Source organism: Hylaeus volcanicus, chromosome 2, assembly GCF_026283585.1.
Source record: "Hylaeus volcanicus isolate JK05 chromosome 2, UHH_iyHylVolc1.0_haploid, whole genome shotgun sequence".
NCBI lineage: Eukaryota > Metazoa > Arthropoda > Insecta > Hymenoptera > Colletidae > Hylaeus > Hylaeus volcanicus.
Genome location: NC_071977.1, coordinates 5,865,912 through 5,892,858, shown reverse-complemented (window position 1 = coordinate 5,892,858; position 26,947 = coordinate 5,865,912). Strand labels below are relative to the sequence as shown.

Here is a 26,947-nt window from a genome sequence, read left to right as displayed (position 1 = left end):
CTCGGAGAAATAAATTTGCGAATAAAATTTACGAAGGTATCGATCCTGTAGGCGATCGTGACGGTATAGTTGAACGTCTGCGGAGGTTCCACGAGGACCCTCTTCTGCTGATCGTGCAATGTTGCGCAGATAGAGGTAGCAGGGCGAGAGAGAGAGGGAGCTACGACGAGAGGCGAGAGCGAGCGGGATAGGCAAAGAATTATACGGAGGGAGAGCTGCCTTGTGTTTGTATTTGTCGGCGTAAATGCGCCTGTGTACCTGTGCGTGTGTATTTGCGTGGAAGAGAGACCGCGAAAGGATGGGAGAGAGGGAGTGAGAATGAGAGGGGGTGGGAGAAGTAGCAGGGGCGTGGCGGGAGGCAGGCGTCCTCAATAGCCGCGTAAAACCACCATTGTGACCGATCCATGAATGAAACGGGACTTCCGGCCGGGAGTGGGGGCGGAAACAGTTGTAAAGCGTTACGTTAGTGAATGGACCGTGTGCGCGAGCATGCGCCTGTCCTCGCGAAAACCGATTCAAGGAAATTATTCCTAGCCGAGGAGGACGATTAAAGCATGAGCGGTCTTCCTAACGCAGACCTGGCGCGCTGACAATTCTCCTTTCTCGTTTAAATCTCCGCACTTTTGCGCTGGACACTTCGAGAAGCCCTTTTCTCAGTTCCGTCACGATGTAGAGCAATAATCGATATCTACCACGCGAAACAATTGTTTTAACTTTACGCAAACTTTACACGAAACGATCGGAATTTAACACAAAATTTTCAACACGCTACGAACAAAAGTGTAAAGTGTTTTTCAAAATAGAGGTTTTAGAATGTTATTTCTCAGTCTCTCCTCAAGGAAAATTGGAATACTATTGCAAAGTAATCGAGAGTGAAATTTTTAATTCTGACCCATAATTAACACGAGAATTAGAAAGAAGAGGACCCAGAATTAACATCTAAGTATCGAATGTTTTTCAAAAAATCCTTCGACGTTCCGATTCGTGTACTGCAGCGATTCTGTTGGTCTGTTGCAGATAAGCAGACAGAGCATAGACGCGTGCAAAGAGTACTTCAGGGACGACCTGGTGAAGACGGACTGGCAACTAATGGTGGAACTGAAGAAGCTCTTCCAGATACTCTAGGACACGCTGCGCTTGGCGAAAACATGGAGGATCCAACGAGGGCTCCGTTCGCTGGCTGATACCAGGACGAGATCCACGATCCACGACCAGGGGACCTTCTTGGTTCTGTGATCGATCGTTGCCGATCGTTCTCCCAATTTGTAATATACGAGGCGAACTTGTCGATCTCTCTGCCGTTGTCCTCGACATCCGTGAATAACAACTCCCTATTCGCGAACGAAATCGAGGCGTGCGAACAATCGACGCGAAACTCATGCTGCAATTTTTTGGCCGATACTTTTAAACGAAACGATCGTCATCGACAGACTGGAATCAATCGTTTCGTCGAGTTTTCTCGACGCGTATTTTTTTAAACTAGCCTTGTAGACGTTTTAGCGGAATTTTTAAACTGTGTACAGTGCCCCCCACCTCCTACTCCCTCCCACCATTTGGATTCGATAACAGTCACCGAAATCAAAAGAAGATGTTGGACGATTCTAGACGCGAACATTTCTTCCACGTGGATCGACGGCGGCGATCAATCATCGACGAATTATTTTTAACGATACAGCGACGTTTCGGTGACCGTCACCGGACGGTTTCCGTTGCGAAGCTGTCTTGCGCGCGGCGAGGAGATATTTCAAAGCTTCGCTAGTACTTAATCATCGAGTTCTCGTCGGCAGTTAACACTCTGACGACCGCGGGATTCCCATCCAATGGTTACGTGCGAACGTCGATTAAAATTATCTCGTATTTCACTCTTCACGGAAATAATACAGGCCACTTGGTTTAAAGAAACGAATTACAAAGCCACCATCGTTTCTATGAGTGCGAGACGATGTTAAACTACGTCGGTAAGGCGAGTCACGGTGTACGTGTACGAGCGGCTGTCAGAGTGCTAACGAAGATGCAGGAAACAAGAAACTATATCGAATAGCTGAGTTACAGTCGATACTGTTCGAGACTTTCCGATTCGAGCCTGTATCCTTTAGAAAGAACGTCGACTCGTCGGAGACTTGTTCTTGAAAAGCCTCGAACATTACCGAGCATGAAAAACCGGGCCGCGAAAGCCTCAGAAATGTTATACTCGACTAGCCGAGAATCGTTTAACGTACAATTAAGTATATCGTTAGTGCTGCGTCTCTTTCTAGCCAGAGGTAATATCTCGATTACCAAGGAGTTCGCGACGAGTGAGACTTGACGCTAGCTGGATAAAATACTACATCCAAGAGTTAGAAATGGGGATTGTCGACAATTTTTAGATCCAACGGCTGACCGAGAAACCGAACAAAAATAGAATAGAGCAACGGCTTGTTGTTGTTGTTCTTGTTGTTGTTGTTGTGCCCGTTTATCTAGGATCCGAGGGGTCTGCTTCGTTTCGAGGCGAGTATCCAGGTTAGAGGGGAAGCAGCGAGCTGGGAGAGGGTCTTGGGATAATTTTATTACGACCAAGACACTCCCCTCGACGAGAAACCAACCAAACAAACAAGAAAAAAGCAAGAAAGAAAGGAGAGAAATAAAAGTTCCCAGCGATCGACGCTGAATAGCCTCCTCGAACTCGGACGAACCGCAGAACAAGAAGCGAAAGGAAGTCCTTTAGCCGTTTCCTAGTTTCCGGCCACTTTTCGAGATCTCGACCGAACGAGCCGTCGACGAGTCAACGAGTTTCGTCCGATACTACCTCGTGTGCGGTTTATGCGCGAGAGGCGAACAAGGCGGTAGCTGTTCAAACGAAAAGGGACTTCCGTCTTCTCTCTTTCTCCTCCTCTCTCCGCATGTCGCGGGACACGACCGCAGCGTTATTCCCCTCCAGTCGTTTTTGCGATAGATCTTACGTCACACGCTCCGGTTTCCTCGCTCGCGACAGAGCGGAGTCGCTCCGTGCAATATCTCTCTGTTCCTCCCTCTGAGCTTGTTGCCAGCTCGTCCCTTCCTCTCGAGACCTTACGCTCCAGTCGCTGCGGATTCGACTCTAGGGAAATTGTCACCAACCAGATTACACACGCGGGTGTCCCGAACTTCTGCTGCGAACGAGTCACTTCGTTCTTTCCACTCCAATTCTTCAATTTTATTTTGGAGCAATATCTGTTCATCCCTCCGAGTCTATACTCACGATGCCCTGCTGCGAGGAAATCGGCCCTAACGATCTCTAAACGTCACTCGATCCTTCGCACTCCAAATTCCTGTTCACTCTCTTCTCGAGATCTATTATTCTATCTATTATATATCTACTGAATTTTATTTTCGGTAGCTTCCAAAGGTACGTTGCTTGCTGGCAATCGTCTCCCCAGGGTGATCTAGTTTTTCAAGACAAACGAGCCGAGGGGTAGATTAATTTAGTTCTGGCACAGCTCAAGTGCAATCAGAGGCGCAGAGAAGAAGCCGCGAAGCGGAGAAAGGTAGCCGAAGGTAACGAGGTTCGAATCATGGAAGACCAGGACACGAACTTGTGACACCCGCGTTATCGACGTCCTAGATCGCAGGTGTCTCGAGTTTGTCCGCTTGGCTCATTCGAAACGCGTTACTAGTCGATGGGTAAGCCAACGACCACGGCAAAGTCGTAACGAATAACGAATAGTAGTCTAGTTTAATCGCACAAACGCACAGATCGATTTCTTTCTTATGGCATATCATTTCGAAAGGTCGCGTTTTCTTCTTACACGTCTCCGAGGACGAACGAACCGAGGATGTTCGATCGATGTTTCCAGTCGATTTCCAACGAACTCGTAGGATCTTGTTAGCGACTCGATTCCAGTGACTACGATTGAAAATCGATTCTTTTACGAGAATCGAACGTCCCCAGGGTAAACTCGTCTGACTGTCGGTACTCACGATCGATTCGTGGAAGCAGAAGCGTGTCTTGCATAAAAGTCTCCGACGTGTTTCCGGTTTCATCGTAGGAACGAGCGCGGAGAGAGAGAGGAGAGAGAAGTAAGTAGGTGTAGATATACGCGAACGAAGGGAAGATAGCGAATGAACGACTGAAACAGTGAGAGAGTTTTGAGTGAGAAAGGGAGAGAGCGTGAGAGAGAATCTAGAAAAATGAGTCACGAAAAATGGTAGAATTCTAACGCGTTAATTTAGAGAGAAAGAGAAATATGGGAAATTATATATAAATATATATACACGAGAGCCTCATGTGTTTTGTATATGTACTCACTTTGTATAAGATAATCGAGTGAATTATCGCGATCAAAATAAAGACTACAAGTTTCACAAGAAAAGAACGATCTACCAGACACTTGCACTCGAGTGTATCAGCCGTAACCTTCTTCCTGTTTTTGTTTTCGATTCTCGGAGTGCGTGTACGGTGTCACGAGGCTTCGGTTGAAATACTATATAACAGGCACCCGATCGACCATTCAACGACATTCTATCTGGATTTTCATTGCGAGCTCTCGACGATCAGACCCGGCCACATTTTAAACACATCCCACGAGTTATTCACGTACAACCAGAATTCGACTTCGTTCGTGAATAAATCCGTGGAATTAGCTATCGTATACTTGTAAAGCATGCGTAGATTTCGAAATGTTCACAGCTGTTTTACGCAATTTTTTTCTTGTAAAATGTTTAAATTTTCAAGTTTTTAGCAGAAGCGAAGAACGAAGAAGAGAGAATCAATCAAGAAAATTCCTCGCGTTATATTTTCCGTCCACCCTATAGATACGCTCCCAGTTCCATCGCAATTGTTCCAGAAGTTTCCCTGTGATAAGGTAACACACAGACAGAATTGTTTTTTTTATCTGTATCCCTATGGACCCTCGATACCAATATATACGATTCCATACGATTGAGATTTTTATCGGGACTCTATTTTAGTTCGTAGAAAAACAATTCGTCCTTTGTTTGTCACTCGTAATTGTTTATCTATGTAGACGTGAATTTTACCCATTCGTGGCACCTGGACACTCCGTACGTACGAGCATCTTCGGTCCCGCGCTCGACGAGACTTCGAGCGATGAAATACCGGAAGCCAAGCGAAGTACGACCGCCGAATCCGGAATACTTAAAATTCCCCGGCGAGATACCATGTCTCATTAACTTTTTAATGGTAGGTATAACTGTTCCGCTTCCTTCTCGCCGCAGCAGATCGGTAAATTTGAAATATAATTAGCGACGGTGCTTGGAACAAGCATTCGCCGTCGCTTTGTGCAACGGGCGCGCACGTACGCGGTGTCGTAACGCAAATATTGGCACCGTGCGATTTCTGGGAATGAACCTGAGTTGTTGACTCGATAAACGTCGTTGCAAACGTTTCCACCGTTGGGAGGAGTTGCCAAAACTGGATCAGATAAGAAATCTGACGATGTTTCCTGTATTCGAATTAGTAGTGGAAACTGTAGCCTAAGTCTTTAAGACATCTGTTGGTATTAGGTTGTCCCAAAAGTTTCTTTCGCTTTATCAATAAGTAATACATACACAATATTTTATGTTTTATGTTACATTATTGAATCGCGTACAATTCATTTCGCTCCATTACTGTTACAGCATCAGTGTCTAAGAAATTAGATTGTCTATTTATAGAAACACTGGCACAGAAAATAATTGAATGCAACTCACGGAAAGAAACTTTTAGGACAACCTAATATTTATAATAAAAAATTGTGGACATCGAACCTGATACTTATTCAGAGTAACAAGGAGATTCCATAAACCTCTATCAAACATTTCTTTAAAAAATTCGTAAATTCACCGTACCTTCGTTTAATTTAAATACTAAAACTTTAGTCAACATGTTTGTTCTCTACGGTACTCGAACCGCGAATCTAAGCTCTGTCTGCACCTGGAAGGAACGCTCGGATCGTCAAGGATTAAATCGAGCACGAAACTGTGCCCCAACCCCTCGAGTATCGAGATAAATGAAAATACTCGGCAAAGCTGAAGCGAGATCATGTAAATCGAGCCCATCCAAAGGAAGAGTGGTTACATCGAGAGGGGGCTGTAGTTGGAGAAATTGTAGACCAGGACTGAAAGTAAAGTTCGTGTTATAATATTTGCAGAATAAAATAAATTCCTACTTGGGTTCAATTTTTGTAAGCACGTTCGCGAAGATTTTATTTTGCATAAAAATCCGCAGTCTATTAATAAGTGCACAATATTTTATGTTTTATGTTACTGAATTGTGCACGATTCATTTTGCTCCATTACTGGTTACAACGTGAATATCTATGAAATTAGATTGTCTATTTATATAAACACGACCACATCAAATAATTGAGTGCAACTCGCGAAAGAAACTTTCGGGACAACGTAATAGATGGAAATATTCTAAGCGATTAGAATTTTAGGTGTTATTTCGTTTATTTCTGGATTATTAGTAGAGGTAGCTTTAGTGTCGTTAGATCGTAAAACAGCTGTGGCTGTGCCAGTCGAATGGTCCCCTTACGAATAAATGTGGAATGTTCATTGGCCGTTTGGAATAAAATTTGCCTTCGATAGCGCGCCCGAAGGAAACTCATCCGTGGCGCGCTCACGTTCCTTTTCTTCCGCTGCAGCTCGCGACGGCTCGATACCACGACGCCGGGCCTCTTTTTCCATCGAATCTACGTGTCTTGGACTTACGCCTCGTCCAACCGGGGACTTATGTAAGTCGTTTAATCGGTTTACCGATGCGGTTGCCTCTACACGCATTTACTACACGCTCGTGCGCGAGCGTAAGTGTGCGCGCTCATTTCCTCCAATCCCTTCCCCCCTCTATACCTCTTTGGTCCCCTGTGCCCCCTCACTCTCCGATACCACTGCCCTCCAGAGTCATCGATACCGCCTGTTGGAGTTTACCACTGGATAGGAACGAACTCGCGACGCGAACAAATTAGTCGAATTAATTCCTTGGAAAGGAAACGTTAGAAAGTTTTCGTAATTCTCGATTAATCTCGGATTTTTGTGTAGAAATTTAGGGTAGAAATGTTCAATTTAGAAACACGGATTCTTTCTTACCGTACCCCGATAGCTTAGCGTTTGATTAGTATTCAAGCTCGATATCTGAAGAGTTGAAGAACGTTCGAGCGATGTCGATGGAATCGTTGAGAAATCGGAACAATTCTCAGGGTTACTCTAGTTGAAAATAAAAGAGAAACGTGTCGGTTCGAATCTTTTCCTACGCGAGCCAGAAAATATGTCGTGTCCTTGCTGGGAGCAACCGAGAGCACCAAGTCGGCACGCCAAGCCGCGCTCAATGAACACACGTCATTTCGAGTCATTCATGATGCATCTGCAGGTTGTCCTCGCGCGTCCATACGCAACGCACGTGGCTGCGTGTGCGTTAGCGATGGGAATGATGACCTCGTAAGCGGCGTATCGACTGTTTTCGTCGAAACCTCGCCATCACCTGCGCGAATCCTCTCCCACCGAACGCTTTTCATACCTCAGACACCACCGCGATCTTCTTCCATCTTGTGAACGCGCCCACGCAGTTGCGACTGCGTCCGGCCGAGTTTTGTTCGAAATGAGAATTAAAACTAATGATCAGAGTAGACGAGGCGATGAAATAATAATCGAGATAGCGCTTCGTAAGCTTCCAGGTTTTTAATACTATTCGCTCATCGGTTACTATTACGACGGTATTACGTGTCGTTTATGAAAGACATTACGTAATTTGTTTTCCCGGAGCGCGTCGTCCGCGCGTATACAAACTTCAAACTTCGTCGAGCGCGATGCGCAAGCTGTGCTGTCCGAAACTTGCGATTTTTCAGGGAAGATACCACGAAGTTTCCGAATCTGTACTTTTGCTTACTTGTATATTCATCTTCGACCAAGGCACACAAATTTTTATAGGATATCGTCATCTCGGTCTGATCGTTTTCGAAATGTTTGTTAATCTTCGGCTTCGACCAACCGTGTGTTCGCGGTCCAATAATTATGTTTTCGTTGACAAAACAAACGTTATTTATATAGGTTTTCGACCCATTATCGGTCACGCTCAGATAACAAACACGTTTATAAATAAACTCGTCGCGTCGACGACGTACGACCAGGAAAACCGTCGTTTCGCGAGATTCGTCGAGCACGAAAAATATATTTCGCGTAATTGTCCGATGTTGTAACGGACAGCTGGTGTTCTCGGACGTGGACCATCGCGTGTCTGCTGGTTGCCAGCCTCCCCGTCCGTGGCTTAGGTCACGAAAGATCGCGTAGATAGTTTGGCGTTTACGTACGCCCAGAAAAACGCCTTATCGTTATCGCTCGTCTCAGACCCCCTTTCCTTTCCCTCCAAGCCCGCTCGCGGCCGTGTCTTTGACTCTGGTTTCTTTCCGCTTCGCTCCTCTCCGTCCAAGCGCTCCGCGCTCGAAACACGCTGCTCGATAAAGCGTCGCGATTTTCATCGAATGACCTCCTCGTTCGCCTCGAGCCGCCCGAGGCAAACACTGATAATGAATTTACATCGATGCATGCAGATGATAACGCTGATAGTTCGCGCAAACACGTGATTTAATTCTTACGGTTGCTCTGTCACGCCTGGCGTTTAAACGCGAATACGATTACGACCTTCGCGGCGTGTGTGGACAACGATAAAAGTTTATGTCCTTTAAAAGAGCGTGCCATAGACGAAAGCGGGCAAACATGGTGGCGGGCGGGAAGCTGAAATACTAAGGATAGGGTTTTGTTGGAATTGTATTTTTATAAACTTTGTTTTCTAAAGGATTACAACATATACAAGAATGACAGAGGAAAGATGTCCGAAATTCACGACGACCCGTACCACTTGACTTATTTCGACGGACTGAGGATCGTCGCTTTCTGTCCCTGCTAGGATCCCAACCCCTTTTTCTGCTTTACGGAAAAACAGACCCTTTTACTCAAGACTCGAAAGTGGCAATCGTTGCATTCCAACAGGTTTAACCGTGGATTGGGGAAATTAGTTGGACGTATCCTTGGACCTCGGATCCTTGTATCCTCTCCTGTTTCGTTGCGAACCGTGGGAGATTTACCGCGTTATCTGCGCCGATTTGGTAACGATACGTGCGAGAAGTCCGCTCTTTCTGTGATGTAATCCGAAGTGAGTGGACTACATTCGCTGAAAATCGCGAGGGGCGTATCGGCGCGCTTTCCGCGGCAGCATTCTTTCGCAGGGAACAGCTTAATCAAGGCCGGCAGGGGGAGGCAGAGGGGCGGAAATGTGTCTTAGTGTGTCGTAGGTTACAAATCGTCCAGGCGAGAGAACTGTAAACAGGCGTAAGGTTAAACGGGCGTACACACTTAAGTGCATTAATGAACGCGCTTAAGATACGCGGCGTGCCGCCCGTTTAAATATAGGCGAAACCAGTGTTTCTCAGCCTGCCACGGTTAATACAGCCTATTTAGATCTCGAAGACTTCTGCGTCACGGCTATATCTCGCCCGATGCTCCCGTGTAAACGATATCGTGAGAACAAGACGCGAAGGGAGCATCCAGAAGCTCTTCGTGTCGACTCCCTTTCCAACTCGAAGATGAACGAATTCTACCCCCCCACTTCGACCAGTGGCATTATTCTACAGGTTTACGAAAGTGTCGCTCTTCCACGAATCAATTTAGACCAATGATCCGGCATAATTAGGAAGGTGACGCTACCCTAACCAGAAAAAAGAAAATTAGAACACTCGGATACGAATAACTTAGTAATTCATTCGAGTGAGAACAATTTGGAGAAGCATGTCGATTCCAAGAACAAAGTAACCGAGCAGTTGATCAACCGAAGTGTATTTTTTTAAAGTAAGCTAGATTTTCGAGGCATCGATCGAAACTGCTTATTTCAAGATTTATTCGTGTTCCACTTGTTTGATCGAATATTCAGTCCCAATTGATCCACTATCAATCCTACAAAACCGTCTAAAATTGAGTCGCGTATATCGGGAAATAGAAACCGCTGCGACGTCCATTGGATCCAGATGCGCAGTCCTGGGGTTAATTCTTAATTTAGTCTTCAAAGGGCGTCGTCGTTTTTAATTCCCCTCCGAGCGACTAGTTAGCGACTAATTCGTGGAAACGCGAACCGATTCGAATTTCACGGTTCCGCGGGGAAAGAAACCTCCGACTGTGACCCCAGAAACTGATCTATTTCAATTTTACTTGAACAAGTACTTCGTTTTCCAGGTTAAACGTCGCACAACTGACTGGAAGAAGCGAATAGCAAGGTAAATATAATTTTATTCCCACGTATAATTTTCTATCGTGGAATAGAAAATCATGCTTTTGCGTATAAATATTATATGTGACTCGAATTTTGTCCACGTCAAGGGGAACGCGCTAGAAGTGTTACGAGAACCCGAGTCGAGCAGAGGAGCAACAATGTGGAGCGGAGAAAGGGAACCGAGCGAGCGATGTTGCGAAAACGAGGGTAACTTTCGCCATCATATTTTCCAGCATACTTCGACGTTCCGCGACCAAGATCGAGCGAACGAGCGCCTTACTTAATTAGACAATTAACCCCTTGCAACCGTTGAAACGGATGGCGCAGAAAACGCTCGACCGCGGAGCTAGGCGAAAACGCCTGTCGTTCTCTTAATTTGTCCTCGGTCTTCAATCGGTTTTGCAACGCACCAGAACCATTGGGAACTCCTAGTTCAACGGCAAAGTGGTCGTTCATGTCCCTCGAACTGTCGTGACGAACTCGCTTTTGCTTCAGGCACGGTTTCACTTTGGTACCATGCGCCCGAGAACTCAATGAACGAGTATTTTATTTAGATTTGTTTGGTTTACTTAACCCCATTTGCGTATACGCGTGCAATTTACTTGACACCGAGACAAATTTTAGAGATAAGAACGGATTGTCCAATTTTTCGTGCGATACAAATGGGTTAAGAATATAAAATCGAAGAAACGGTTGAACTGTACGTCTTGTCGTGTTTTTGCTTTCCCAACGCGTATACGTTATCTAAAAAAACTTTTTAAACCTTTCGTAAACAGACCTCGACAAGAATTCAGAGTCAACTGAACATTTCATCGTTAATAGATTCTCGTGGAGTATCAGAACGTGTTGCTCGTCTCCGTTAATTCCCAGTCGCACCCTCTCGCTAAATTCCTGGGTGCGCCACGAGTCTTGAGGGATCGATACGCGCACATCTCTCCGACACGGATCCTAGGTATGGTTCAACCCGAATAAATTTCCTACGTAAACAAACGTACCTCCTACGATTTCCATTCCAACACACAGATCGTTCAATTTTCAGGTGACCGTGCAACAACCTCCTCCGAAAGCCTCGTCAATTAGGAGTCGCTCACGCGTCTCCGCGATTTCGTTTCTCGATGGCGTCGCGGAGTTTTCGTTAGACCCGAAGAAGGCTGTTAATAGGCCCGCATGCGGCTGCGAAAATTATGGGACGGACGTGTCTACTTAGGTACGTTTGCTGGGTCGAGAATACGTCAGGGCGTGCTATTATGTGCTACGCTACGAAAGGTGATCGTCGAACGTAGGAGGGCGAGGAGGGGTAGCCGCGCGGAGGGACAGGAGGTGGGAGCTCTGGCGTCAGAGCGAGGGGCCGAGAGGGGTAGGACGAAGCGTTTCCACACCGGATATCCTCCCGAGGGAAGTGGTGCACGCGATTCGCATCGCCACGCCCGCGGAGCGTATATTTATATTATTATAAATTCGTCGGTTACATTACACCGAGAACACGCGGGCAGACGCATTAATTGGACTTGCGTTTTACGTCTCATTAACCACGATTTTCCTGCTACTTCGTTATCTGGTTTGTTTAAATTAATTGCCGCGCTCCGCTCAAGGAAGTCTTATTTACCAGATACGCGCCGCATCGGTGCCGGGATCGGCGCCTAACCTCGTCGAAACGTGCGATTCTATTCTTCGGGATCTATCTAAAAGACTCGTTAACATTTTTGTAAGCAGGGGATGTATATCGAGGAGATTCAAAAACTACGAGGGAAGGACACCTCATTGGTCGTACAGAATTTTTAAATGCTTATACGAAGGTTCCTTGAATGCAAATGAAATAATTGCACACTCCAAAGATGTCGCTGCCCCATCGTAAAATTTCCGAGTCCAAAGCCGCCTCGAGGTCGTAACATGGTACATCGTCGAACTCACCTTGATATCAACTATGAAGTTAAAAATAGGTATAATTTTCAGAATCTTCAATTCTACGCTTATAAAGTACAAGTAACGAACGTATTTAATAATAACGATACAATATCTAGGAGGACGTAAACAGCTTCCACAATAGCGCAACACTTGTGCCTACAGTCAATGCAACAGGTGAGCCCGCAAACAGCAACAACTACGAAGTAAACGAATGTTCCATGGAAACCTTGAATGCCTCAGCTGGCTGTTTGTATGCATATGTGGAGTGCATGATTTGCGGCAGCCGCGGTGCTACGTTATTAGACGAGTCTGGTCGGTCACGTTTCTAGATCACGTCCCGTTGCTTCTTATAGCGTCATGGGCTACTTTTTACATTTGGGACGAGTCCCATTTGCGAAACTTACCGCATTTCTGCTAACATTCGCCTCCGTGTCGTATGAAATAGCCGTGGCAAAACATATAATACAACTCGAAAGGTTTATCTTTGCTTGCCTTGCGTTCAAGATCGATCATCATACCACACGTTGCATCTTTATATTATTATTTTATTTAAGTACCACGTATGTTATTATTATTCTATGTACACCGTTCGTATTACTCGTACATTTTGCATACATATACGCATATTATTCTTCGCATAAATGCATATTTAACGCGCATAGAACGCACACGCGCTTTCCGTGTATGAACATCCGCAATATACTCGTTATATTCCCAACGCCGTCGAACGATACCAAATCGCTGCAATGGATAGCCCACTTTTAGACTTAAAAAAGATAGATACGGAGTTCCTCCATAAAACGTTGGAGGAACTCCAACGCTAGAGGCTCCCCGCGGCCACGATTAATCCGAGAGACCATAGCATCGAGACCCCCGCCGAACGCGCTCGAGAATCGACACAAAATTGTCGACGTTCGCGTCGAATTCGGCAGACGGTGACGCGACGTAGCTCGCGGACGAGCCTCGAGCGAGCGTAAACTCGTCGAACGTGATGCAACCAGGCGCGTATTTACGGTAATTTTATTTGCAGGAGTCCACGTCGATTTATCTTGACAATATTCCGCTCTCGTGATTCCGAGGACTTGCGTGTCCGATTAATAGCCGAACCGCTGGTGCTCCGGCCGGTTGGTGGCAAGCTCGAGGAAGACGGAGACCGCCGGGCGTAGAAACGACGAGGACACCCTGGTTTATGCTCACTGTCTGGCTCACGACAGGGAGTGGGAGGAGGAACACGCACACACGGCCGCATAAATAACGCGTGTGCACACAGAGGATCGGAGTTACGGTACGGCTTACGTGCAAACGAACGAAGCGAGACAAGGCGAGCGCCCAGTGGGACGAGGACGCGATCACGGGTCGCGGAACGCTGGAAACAAGGACGAAAGAGGATGTAGTCGGCGGACATTTACGAAGGGAACCGAGTCCCTCCAACATGTAGGAGAGCCCGTAGTACACACAGAGAGGGGTATATCGATTTTACGACGTTCGATCACCTGAACGAAGATTTTTCGAGCGCCGCGAGGAGCGGAGGGAACTTCGAACCATCGTCACTCGCCACGGTATCCATCAATGAATAAATACGTCTACGGACGCGTCAATCGACCGGGAGGCATCTTGGAAATGCCTCTGTCGAAGTATATCTTTGCATTGGATTCCAATTTGTATCATTTCTTTTACGTAAACGAAAATCTCTACACTTCGGATATGTGGACAGTAGAAATGTATGTTTATTTTACTTCGTTCGATCATTTTCATTCAATCGTTGATTACTAATGAGTGCAATTCGATTGCTAAACATTCGACGAACACATTTGTATGATTTTCTTGTTCCAGGGGTTCTGTTCTCCATTCTTGAAGAGACCGGCACGGAGTGTCGTAGAGCATAATAAATAAATGTACAGGTACCTTACACTTCCACATTTACTCAACGTTTGAGATGCTATTAGATAAACTTAGTGTTCTTTTTGTTTTTTGTTCTTGGAGGAGGTGTACTGTTCGTTCTAATTTGCTCATTTGTACGCAAAGGTGTCAAGGAGATTTCAAGGTCTGCAACTTTTTTTTAAACGGAACAACCTGTACGTTTCTCTGTATGCAGAAGCAGCGTAGTCTACATTCGGTCGATTTTAACGACCATGGTCACGCAAGGTCAATAAAGGTCGTAGATAATAATAAATAAGCTTCCGTGTAGGGTTCATTCGCGAACGACGCAAAATTCCAGTATTTATTTGATCTATTTTGGGAACCATAAATCGCGAGACCGTAGAGATACCGATCTGTTTAACACGTCTAGGTTAATTTTTATGAAAAAAATTTCCGACAAACCTTAAGACCTCGTTTGTTTCGGTTGACAGTTTTTCTCGGAATATTGCGTAGGCGAATAATCGTTGGGATTTCACAATTGCGACTTATTAGAGATAATTATGAATTTTCTGTGGAAGTGTATACACGGTAACGAGTACATCCACACGGGCGAAACTTCCTTTGCGAAACGTGGTTCTGTTTGCAATTTTTCCGAGAACGTTACGCAAACGATTAGGAAGATATGTTGGTTTAATGCTTGCCAATTTTTGTAACGCCCTCAGGGGCTGTAGCTATGCCCGATTGCAGCTACAGTACGGGTTTACCGATCCCGAGGTACCCGAGCTATAACTAACGATCGAAGTCAAGAATGAATGGTTGCCTTAATAAAATTTCAACTCCGATTCAAACGTACCCCCGCTGTTCAAATATTTTCGTTACGCGCTGTACGTATCTAATGAACCTACCTCGCTACCGTTATATATTATTTATTTAATGCTTCCGCTTTTTATTCGTCTTCGAAACTTACGAATGTCGCGATTCGACTTACTAAAATAATATAGAAAATTACGTAAAGACCCCATTCATGGAACGACAACCCTCCGATGTATCCACGTGAGTTTGTTAAAAGCGCGTGGAGCCGGAACGGAAAGAAGCCAGCCCTGGTCGCACAATACGAGCATGAATGAAGTATCGTGTCTGGCTCGCGGGGTACGGTATACGCTGGTGAAGCGACGATGGCCAGGGCGGGCGGGGTGCGGAGGGGGGGCAGGGGCAGGCGTCACGGTGCTTTCGTGGCGGTGAGGTTGCGGCGACGCGTGTGCGCCCGTTTACATGTGCACGGCTCGCGATCGTGTGAGTGCGGCGCGCGCGCTGCAAGTTTCGGTGCGTATCGAAAAAGGCGCATGCGCGCCGGGAGCACCCCACCCACGGGAACGACAGGCCGCTGCTCCGCTGTTTGTAACGAGCGGAGAGTCTAGAACGCCACACCAGCGTCGAGCGCAGCCGGCCTCGGCACGAAACGAGACACGACCGTTCCTGCTGCGAGAACGAACGGTATACCGTATTTCAGTAGAAAAAACGGACGATACGAATCGAAGCAGAGATCGAGGAATCGCGAGTGCGCGTCGTTGCTTCGATCGTCGACAGTTTCACGTAGGACTTGCCGCGCGAATAATCGGAAAAAGGGCTCGTTCTCGCGTTCGACAGTTCGGTGAACGAACGGCGCGGCGTCCAGTCGACTGGTCGCGAACACGGTTTGTGCGCGATATTCGTCGATACGAAGATAAACGTGTACTTTGAAACGGTGTGGGTGCGATCGAAAGTGACGAGAAACGGTGGAACCGATGGATACGAGGTTTCGAGATCGATCGGACCGTCAACCGGCACAGGAACACGGACGAACGTGAAAAAGTAAAAAGAAGCAGAAGAGAGAGGTTAGGAACGAGAAGGATCGTGTTGTTGTGTACGTGATATCGTGGCTCGGGTAGGAATACGGTCGAGGAAAAAAGTGACTGTGGAAAGGGCGAAGAAACGAAGAAGGGAGAAAAGAGAGGACGGTGCGTTGACTGGTGGCCCCTTGGGCCGGAAAGTACGCGCCTGGTCTGCGCTCGCACGATCTACACCGGCATGGCCGCCGAGGCCAGCTGAACTTTTTCTTCTCTCTCTCGCACAACGATCGTTGCTCCCACCCTCTCTATCCGTCTTTCTTCCTCCCTCTCTTCTGTTCTCCCTCTTTTCTCTCGCTGGTACCCTCTCCTACCGTCGGCCGTCTCATCGTTTCGTCTCTTTTTTTCTTACCTACAGCCGACTCGTTCCGACTCTCTTTCCGTTTAACTGCGAGAGAGGAGACCGTGCGCCACGAATACCCAGACGCGTGCGAGTGTGTGTGTATGTGTGTGTACGCGCCTTCGTTCGAGAGCCGGACGTGTGTGTGCGCTCGCGCGCAGTTCGCCCAGCCATCGCGGGGAAATCGAGCCGGAGGCTTGCCATTCGAGAAAACCCAGTGAACGCGAGCGAGAACTCCTCGGCGTATCTGCGAACACGCGCGTCGCAGGAGTGGCCCGTTTCGAGCTGTGATTGCTCGATTCATCGGAAATATTGTGTCGTTGTTCGACCGACAGTCGGTAATCGGGCCTACTCGCGTGGATCGCGGGAATCGACCAGCGACGGATTACGATTTCGTTGACCCCGCATACCGCGAGGCCCTCGAGTTAATATTCTCAAGAGGGAAACAAAGTTTCGCAAGGCTCGAGTCAATGGAAATTGTCGGAAGTCTGTGACTCGGAACGCATCGAGTTTATGCCAGATTTCGCGAGTGACGTCACCAAACGAAAGACCCTCCGAGGACAGGAGTTCCAAATGATATTCGAGGGCGGAGCGTATCTCGAAGTAATCGAAGGAAGGACGGGGCGACGTTGAGGGCGACCACGCACCTGTCCACTAGGGGTGCTGCTGACAGTGGCAGAGCGTGGCAGTGTCTCGCGCGGAATAAAGGGAGGCGGTGTGGCATCCGGCTCGAAGAAGTTGACGGAGGAACAGGAACAGGAACCAGGAACGAGAGAAACGCACATTCGCGCACGCACACACGGTGGAAGAGGAAAGAGAAGGATGCGCGAGAAAGAGAACGCCGGTGTGGGCCTCCTACTCGTCGCTTTTCCACGGAGGGCAGTACTGTTGTTCGAGGTGCGAGCCGCGTGACACGAATGCGAGAGTGCGAGAGAAAGGGGAGCCAGGAACGAGGAGGAGGAAGAAGGAGATCTCTCTACGCGACGGCAGCAGCAGCAGCGGCGGCGGCAGCGAGGGCATATATCCGGCCGTGGGCATGTGCGCGCGACAAGGACAGAGCGAGAAGTGGCTATTTCTGTGGAGCATATAGGGGGCCGCCCGTATAAAATAAGCAGTGAATGAAGGAGCCTGTTTACTGGCAGACGGCCTACGCGAGATTCGGTCGGCATCTCTTTCTCTCGCGCTCTCACTCTATCTCGCGCGGACCGATCGTTGTTCCCTCTCTCTCGTCGACGACGGTATGTGTTTCTCGTTCTCGCTTTCGCTCGAGTACGCGTAGCGAATAGGAAAGAGAGAGACGGACGGAGCGCAGCAGCAGCAGCATCATCGTTTGCCCCACGAGAGAGCCGTATGCCGTATGTGTGGCCAGTGCGCGAGAAGAACCCGCGGTGTGTGTTCACTGATCCTGTCCTTCCGTCTCTTGTCCCGTCTTCGCTGGTGTCTTGTGTTTTTCTCGACTCCCGGGTATTACGGAGCCGTGCCACCGAGCTCTACGTTCCTCGAACCACGGGAACCTATCGATAATATCGATAACACGCGAGCAGGATATTAGCCTCGTGAGTTTTCTTGTGCCTCGGTTACGTTTCGCCGCGCGGCTGTTACATTCACACGTATATCGTATGTACGCGTACGTATATAACTCGAGCATGTGTTTACGTGTTGTGACGTGACCAGTGCGGAGAGGCAGAAGCGAAGAAGACTGAGTAGTTTCGAAACCCCCTTCGCGCGTACAGTGACAGCTTAGCCTCACGTTATTTCTTTTTTCTACGGTTCTCCATTTTGTGAGGACGATAGAGAGTGCGCGGGAAAACAGTGAGAAACTCCGAGAACGGATCGTTCTTTTTTTTCTTCTTTTTTTTTTCCATTTTTCATTTCTTTTGATGAGTTTGTGCGCGACGTGTCACGAAGACTGGAGCCAGGGATAAAAGGGGGAGAGAGTGAGAAGAGGAAGGAGGCTCGCGGTGAAGGGTACAGGTGAAACGGAAGTGCCGAAAGTGTGGATACCTTGGACTACGAGCCGCCCCCGGTGCTGCCACCGCGGCGCCCGCCCTGGCCGTCCAACAGCCCGAGCAGCACCGCCTCGAGGTACATCGGGCAGCAGCGCACCACCTCCACCACCACGTCCTCGCTGACAGCGACGGCGGCTACGACGACTACCACGTCGACGACGCTAGTACCGGCGTCCCGAGGCTCAACGACCTCCTCGTCTGCGCGAGTGTCGCCGCAGCCGCCACCCTTGACGCCGCCCCAGTATCCTGCGCCCCCACGGCCCCCTAGTCGAAACGGTGAGTCCAACTACGTACAACCACCATATTTTTTTTTTTTAATCCTTTTCTATCACTTTTTCTCTGTACCCTCCGCCATGGGTATCGTTTCGTAACATCGAACCGTTTCGATACCTGGCGCGAAACTATCGATACGTATCGATTACGTGCGAACACGTACGCGGTATCAATTCCGATACTTTCGTATCGATACCATGGAAATCCAGTAGACATCGATGCTAGTATTAGGTTGTTCCAAAAGTTTCTTTCGCGACTCTTTAGCAGTCTTTATACAGTGACTCCCAGAAATATTCGGACGCTGGTGTACGATTAGCTTTATGGCTCAATATCGTAGTTATTAAAGAAGCAATCGTCTTCGTTACTTTTTCCAATAATAAGTCATTTATTAATGTTATTAAAGATGTATACATTAATCCAAAAGTTTACCTAAATTACATAATAGCAATAGACAAACGAAAGAATATCACATTTTCGATAAAACATACGATAAAACACGGAGGAGGCATTGTAACGGCGTGGGGATGCATTTCGACTTCCTGCGTTGGCAATTTAGTTTTTATCGATGGCATCACGAATAAGAATGCTTATTCGAATCTTTTGAGAAGCAATTTAAAACAAAATGCAGAAAAAATGGGGATTGCTGAAGATTTTAAATTTTACCAGGATAATGATTCTAAACATAAGTCGCGCATTGTCTAAGAATTTTGATTGTATAATTGCTCCAAAGTCCTTCATCCACCTCCACAATCACCAGACCTTGACCCTATAGAAAACTTATGGGATAAGTTGAACCAACGGATTCGCAAGACACCCATTCGTTCCAAAGAAGAACTGAAAATTAGCCTTCAAGAAGAATGGGCATCCATTTCGACAGAATATTTGAAAAAAAATAATCTCTAATATGCCGAATCGATTGAGACATATTATGAAAGAAAAGGGATTTGCAACAAAATATTAATGTGGAACATGTAATGTTTAATTTTAATTAATAAATGTTATTCCTCATAGTGTCCGAATGCTTTTGTGACCCGAAAATGCGGTATTCTTTCGTTTGTTTATTGTTATTATGTAATTTATGTAAATTTTTGGATTAATGTATTAAATAATATATATACAGTTATAAATGATTTATTATTGGAAAAAGTAACGAAGACGATTGCTTTTTTAATAATTACGATGTTAGGTATATTACGATTAGTTATATACGATATTACGATATTATAATAATATTACGATATTAATTACGATATGGTTAGCCATAAAGCTAACCATATACTGGTGTCCGAACATTTCTGGGAGTCACTGTACATATAAATAGATCTTATCTGTTAGAAGTTGATGTTACAACAGCAATCGAACAAGATGGATCGTATACAACTCGGTAATGTAACGCGAAACAAAGAATATTGTTTATGTACGCAGTATCGTGCTTCATAATTCAACACAAGGAGTCAAGTACGAACACAAATGGTAGGTTGCGTTATTTACATTTAGACTTCTACGTGTATCGCTTATTAACAACAGAAACTTTCGGGACGACCCAATGTCGTACATGTATCAAATATGTAGCACCTCTTTTATTCAAAACGGTAGTTATAGACAGCCATTAAATATTTATCTGCAAACGCCTCTTAACATCCAAGATTTAATTTTCATATCTTCGCTCCTCTCGGTGGAAAATTCACAGAGTTCCGCGTACCGCGTAACGCTCGTCGAAATAAATAGAGAAGCGTTGGTAAACGCGAGTTCGAAAGCCAACCGTTTCCTCTCCCGGGTTCTCTAGTTTCTCGTGAATCGATGTGCCCAAGTAGCTGCTTCCTGTTTCTTTCCTATTGTCTCAGCTGGAATCTAATACGCGTGCAGACCAGTCGGAGCCAAGCGTACAAAAGGTTTTACGGTTTCGAGGGTACGGTGTGCACTTGGTCGAAAAACCGCGGTGCAACGGGTTGGAATTTTCATTTGGTTTACTCGAAAGCGAACTTTCTCTTCGAACGTTTCCCTGGAATTGCCGTAATTGCTGGAATTGTTGTAATTGCGAAATTTCCAATTGACTTTAAAGAAAGGGAAGATGAGCTGTTTCTTTTTTTAATCTTTAACTTCTCGGCTGGCCGGGACGAACTAGTTCTCCCCTTCGTAGCGTCTCGACGTTTCCGTATAGGAGCAGACGAGGTCGCACGACTTCTCTCGTTCGTGCCAACTTCATCGACGATTGGGCGAGCGTGACTCGCCGCGGGATTGAGTCACACTCTACGCTTTCATAGAGGCGCGGGCAAACTAGTGAATGAAATTTACCGTGTAGAAAGTTTCGCGAGAAAGTCGCCCAGCCCGCCACCTTTCCGTTCTTAAACATCGACGCGTTCGACGTAGTCCGCGTTTCTTCATCGGCTCTCGTCCAACGCGCGACGCTCGTTCCTTTCCTCCTCGAGATGAAGAATGGCGACCTCGTAGGTGGCGCGTTTATAGCTTCGCGGAAACTATTCGCTTATTGCGATTGGCTATGAATACGTGCTGGGTGTGAATGGTATTCGGAGTAATGTATTGGAACTCGTCGATCGTTCGTCGCTTGAACTCTGTCCATTCGTGTTCCTCGAGTTAGAAGACATTCTATCCTTTGCTCTTATTAACCCCGTTCCTGCTCTTAATTTACCAACATCGATTGCTTCGACGTGATACGATAGAATTTGTTAAGATTTTCAAAGAAAGTTCCTCGCTATCGAAGCACCTCGAAACTTGCTGACAACTTCCTGTGTCACTTTCGTTATTTTTATGACGAATACACTGAACAATCGATTTTTATATAAACATGCCCTAACCTGACGTATAATATTCATTTGCGAGCGAATTATTCCCATCGCTAGGTTTCCTCTCTCTTCGAGCGGAATACGAGCGCATGCGCTCGTACTCTCACTACCACAAACGCGTCATTCGTTTCGAATGGCAGTAGGAATGAATGCCGTTCGGTTTGACGTTACCTGGTGACTTTCCTGCGCATGCGTCCGCGCGTTTGCGTGGTTGTGTCACGTAAGAAGCCTCTCGCGTATAAATACGTCGATTTACACAGGGTGCTCCAAGAATCCTGCGTGTCCTCGAACGGAGACTGGCAGAAACTTCGAATAGAGGAAATATTAGATTCGTCTCTACCTATTCGTCTATCGTTTCAATGAAATTTTCTCTGATCGCGTCGTGAAATCACGGCGACCGAACGCCGTTGAACGGTTTACTTTCCACGAAATTCTAGAAACCGCGTCCACGGTTAGTGAGGTGTACGATGAATCGTGATTATCGATCATATCTAGAGAACTTCGATGGTTCGCTGGATCGGCTTAGTCACAGTCGCAGGAAACGAGATCTCGCGTGTTGGTTCGATATCGGATCTTCGATTAGATATCCGCGATATTTCGAGCAGGTAATCCTGCGCTGGCGCACTCGTGACCAGGTGTTCGAAAACGAAGAAAGTTTTATTCGCAATCTAGGTAGTCTTCGGACTAGTTGAGAAAGATAGAAAACTTTATCGGATATGAAGTACTATATGAAGTATTCGCTAGTACTTCGTTAAACGGTACACGAGTTTTCTTTATCTCCGATTGTTCTCGATCGACAGTGATTCTTAGGAGTCGCGCGGTGCTTTTGGGTAAATTTGTACAAGCGTTTTGCCGAGCGGCTCGCAAGGCAAGATATCTGCTGGCGCACATTGTGGCACAGATACACGCACACCAGTGTCAGTCTGGCATGAATGAAACCATGATTTCCACGCATGGCGCATAGCTAGGTGAGTTGACTGGCTCGACTCACCGATCAGAGAGATTAAGATCCGGCTCGGTCTTCCTTTATCCTTGGTCACTCTATACTTTGCAATTCGAATACAACAGGGGGATCGATGTATCGTAGTTCATAGTAAACGCAACTGGAGAACGTGCCTTTGTAACGATCTTCTCACTGTTGAAGCAACCCTTTGCACTTCTATGCGCCACGAAATAAATTAATGAAACTTTAATTATCGGACCTGTCTCGAACTTACTAGCACGATAAACAACATTCGAGAGTGCAACGGCTTAATCAGTTCGCAAGTTACGATAGAATTTTAGAAGGCTCGGAATATTTCTGTAAAATAATTAGCATTCGTATTTAATATTAGGTGGACTGGAAAGTAATGTCGTTTTTGCCATCTTAAATACTTGTTTATCATTTATCAGCTCATTGATTTTTCTGGCATCGAAAATTTGCACACTATGCGACAAAAGATAGAAATTGATTGGAAAGTTTGAATTTAATGTAAAAGAAACGACGTTACTTTTCGGTCTACCTAATATTTACGAATGGATTAAAAAGTGGATGGCCAAGGTCCTTTCGGTGTATCTAGAGTAAATACAGTTGCGCTTTCGATGCCAAGGGCTGGGAACGTTGAATGGGTAAACGATATCTGCGATCAAACGTAAAACTGTGGTATCGTAGTGTTTGTTTCATTATTGCTGACACCGATGGCACTTGAAAGTGTCGTTGAAGGCTGCCCGTATTGCGTCAGATAACGTAGACTTTTTTTGCTAGTAGGCACAGTAATTTGCTATCTGTATCGGGGCATTGAAGTCCAACGTTATGGAAAGCGATTCGTTTCGATTCCGATTGAGTCGATCGAAGAATCGATAAGTTTCTCATTCAGTAATTCCTCTCGCGGTAATGAATGGGGTATATCGTTGTTATCGGACGGTCTCGGTTGTTTGGAAGGATAGCAGAACGTTGGAACGAAAGGTTTACTTTCTAGAAACCGTTCCGTTCCGGCGCTTGGGATGATTTCACGAAATTTTTATCGAGTTTTATCGTTCGCGATATCGTTATCAAATTTAAAAGGAAAGCAACACGCTTTCGACCATTTCCATCCACGCGGAGCACAATCACCGAAGATACGATAAATATCATTGTCGCGTATCTCGAACGTACTTGGAATTATTCAGCGATGCCCTCGGAGGTATCGGAAAATCACGGTTCTCGTCGCGTTTTACGTCACCGACTTCGCGCCGTCCCTTCAGGAGGAAGTGACGTACGCAAACAGAATAACAACACGGCGTTCCAGAGTAAACCGAACACGGTTCGACGAGACTGTAGTTTCGTTGTCCGCCTCCACTTCTCACGGAAAAAATTCACCCTCGACTAGCCCTGAAAATGATAAAAAAAGAGAAGACAAACTCTCTATTATCCTACGATAGAATTTTTATTTAGGAGGGGAGTACGTGTATTTAAAATTGAGCCTTGTAATTAACTTCACTCTGTAATCAACTCTGTGGATTGAAATTTCACTTTAAAGAGGGACCCACCCCAGGTGTCAAATGCCAGAAGGGTGTACGGTCTCAATCATAGACATTTATTCCGGCAAGACTCGCCAGTATTTGGCTCACATTTCACATGTACGCATACCGTACTGTGTACGTATCAAATAAAGACATATGAAGATATAGACCGAGCCTTTATACGAGGGGTAAATGATAATCAGTGATCTTCAATCTATTTTATTCTTTAAAAATTCAAACTAATATTAACCATTCTGTAACACTATTTTGGTTATTTAACACTTTACCGACCGGTAGCGTTTGGACATATATGTATATACTTAAATTCAATAATATCGTTTATTTTCATAACATCAGTGTTATATGTATTATATTATATTATATTATATTTATATAATATTTCCACATATTAATGGAAGCATACAATGGGATCGTGCTATCTCTGTAATAAATAAGAAAGTATTGTTTCTGCCATGAAAAAGAGACGATTAATGGGATACCGGTCTGTAAAGTGTTAATATATTCTTGTTATTATTACGCACATACAAGAATATATTAAATAACCAAAATAGTGTTACAGAATGGTTAATATTAGTTTGAATTTTTAAAGAATAAAATAGATCGAAAATCACTGATTGTAATATGCAACTACGAGAAGCCGAACATATACCCGAGCGATTACGAAAATAGTCCAAGTCGGATTTTCAGTTGCCGCTCGTACAAAAAGCTCGGTCTATATTTTCATATGTCCATGGTCTCAATTCGATGGTCATCTTTTTCCTAACTGATCGTCAACTTTCGTCACCAGACTCGAATCCACCGAACCAATCGCGATTTTCACTAATTGTTCCCCTGCGAAAGATGTCGTCCAGTCCAATTCCGCTCAGAACTCGTTTTACTTCCGAAACGTTCCGTCTGTTCCAGATGATTTGGTTACGTGGCGCGTATCGACTGTCCGCGTCCGCGCATGGGCGATATCGTTTCGCCGCTGCGTTCCAGCTATTCGCGAAATCGCCGTACGCCTTTTTACAATCTTTGAACCCGTGGAACGATCCGCGAAACGCGACGGAGCGGAGGCGCGTTTTCGCGACGGTCGTTACGTAACGTTGGCGCAACACGCCGACGGAACGCGTGTGGTAACGCGTTGCAAATGCACGCGGGATGATCCTCCTGGGCGCGAAGACGTCGTGTCCTTGAGCGACATGTGCCCGGAATAATGAATCGAAGGAGTACACGAAGTCGCGAAAGGAGTGGCCAACGCTGCGTGCCACGGCATACAATCGCGCTTCGTTTCACTCATCGGACAAGCATTCTCGATTGCGCCGTACCCTCGCATCCTTCGAACGCGAAATTCTCATCTAGATAAAATTCAGATAGCCTCGCCCGTGTGTACTCGGTGTCCTTACTCGTCGTGGAAGAAGAATTATGGGGAGGAATGATAATAATTTTGAAAACTATTCAAATACTTGACGAGATATATTCATTGAAACATACGTGTCCCACTAGCTCTCAGGGGTTGTAGCTACAGTGGGTGTAGAAAGTATTCGTACGCTGATCAATTCCCAAAAAAATTATGTAACGTTGTGATTTATTAATTTCTTTTTTTATAAACAATGACATTCTACGTATTCTCGGAAGTCTCTAGAATAGATAGAGTACAAATAAAAAATTGCTATTTATGTAAGTTACGAATTAACAGAAGAAAAAAGAAAAACAATCGATAGAAATATTCAAGCAATTAGTATTCGCACAACTGTTTAATTTTTAAAACTTCATTAAAAAGAAAAGAAATTTATATAATACTTCCTTCGTAGAATTTCCTTTTGATTTTATAATTATTGCAACTCTTCTAAGCATTAAATTAACTAAATTATTAATTAGAAGTTAATAAGAAGTGGGATCTTCTTCCATTCCTCTGTTAGAGCCATTTTTTAAAAGTACTTTACTGGAAATTTGATGTTTTATAATTCGTACGGAGCAATAAACACTTTCCGCATTTTTTTTTGTCAATTTCACAAATTATATTAACTAGCAAATGTTGTTTGGACTATATCTATCTTAGACTTCCGAGAATATACAAAATATCATTGACTATAAAAAAAGAAGTTACGAGACTAGAATTCACAGAAAAGTTTTTTAGGAAATTGATCGGTGTACGAATACATTCTACACCCACTGTATATCAAGTACCCTTGAAATACGTTCCACTAGGATTAAACACCGCAAATCCTGTCTAAGAAACGTCAACTCTGGCCTTCTCCAAGCTCGAAGCAGGCTCCTCGATAGAAGCGAATCGTTCCAAAAAATGGTGCGCCTCTTAGACAGGATTCGTGCTACAAAGAAAAACTAAAATATCTAATATAATATAAACGAAAAGTGAAGAAACCTCGGCTAGCTATCGAGTAAAAATAAAACTGTACGCTCGAAATTCGTATCCAGATAAGAATTGTGCAGTTCTCGACGAATCTATCACGGCGATATTGAGAATCGATACTCTCCCGAGCATAGAACTATCTCGGTAACACAAGAACACCGCCGCCACGCTATCTTGGTGTTTGCCAACCCCGTTATCTCCCGTTCCCTCCGTCTTTGATCCCGTGTCTCTCCTTTCCTTCCTTCTCCCGGTGTCTCTTAACCCTTCTCTCTCTCCCTGGACCCCCTCTCCTGTGGCGTTCTTCAGCTCCCGTCTCTCTCTCTCGAGTCGGTTCGCGTCTCCGTCTCTCCGTACTCTAGCCTCCCTGTTCGTCATCGTTTCATCAACTCGCTCCTGCTCGCCTGCTTTTGCACCAGCGCGCTCCGAACGCAATCTACGATCCATCGTTATGTGCTGTCGCGTCACATCCGGTCTGTCCGATCGCTCTCCGCCTCGGTTCGCGAGCTCTTAATGCTTCTCTTTTCGGTCTTCTTGCTTGGGTCGCCGGTTCTTCGGGGCCGATCTGCGCCGTGGAATACGTTCGCCACGGTTAGGGTCGCGTTATAGCGAGCTGGCGTTGGCGATTCTTAAAAAATTAGCGAGGATGCTTTGGCTCCGATTCTTCGGGAAGCAGGCGAGCGACTGTGTACGAACGCGTGGGTTTGTTGTTCCGTTGGATAATTAGGAAGATATTCAAAGCTTGCAGCAGAGGTACGCATCGACTTTTGATAGTTCTAGCGCTGGAAACTGAGATCCAAGGGCC

General features: G+C 45.7%; 2 protein-coding genes and 1 long non-coding RNA gene across 3 annotated transcripts in view; all 3 read left to right on the top strand.

Annotated features, from left to right (window-relative positions):
• The window catches only part of LOC128884854 (centromere-associated protein E-like), a 46,128-nt gene extending 41,744 nt beyond the window's left edge, over positions 1 to 4,384 (top strand). Inside the window, exon 24 of the mRNA XM_054138510.1 lies at positions 1,018 to 4,384. Within this exon, the coding sequence (XP_053994485.1) occupies positions 1,018 to 1,125 (108 nt within the window). The 3' untranslated portion in view covers positions 1,126 to 4,384. The remainder of the gene's footprint in view (positions 1 to 1,017) is intronic.
• Positions 4,385 to 11,686: 7,302 nt separating this feature from the next.
• Positions 11,687 to 14,810, top strand: LOC128872923 (uncharacterized). Its single transcript, XR_008456277.1, has 5 exons — positions 11,687 to 12,153; positions 12,235 to 12,292; positions 13,149 to 13,839; positions 13,952 to 14,019; positions 14,102 to 14,810. It is a non-coding gene; the product is annotated as an uncharacterized LOC128872923 (long non-coding RNA).
• Positions 14,811 to 18,182: 3,372 nt separating this feature from the next.
• Positions 18,183 to 26,947, top strand: part of LOC128884852 (uncharacterized) — a gene marked incomplete at its 5' end in the record, with an annotated part of 30,039 nt that continues 21,274 nt past the window's right edge. Inside the window, one exon of the mRNA XM_054138509.1 lies at positions 18,183 to 18,489. Within this exon, the coding sequence (XP_053994484.1) occupies positions 18,183 to 18,489 (307 nt within the window). The remainder of the gene's footprint in view (positions 18,490 to 26,947) is intronic.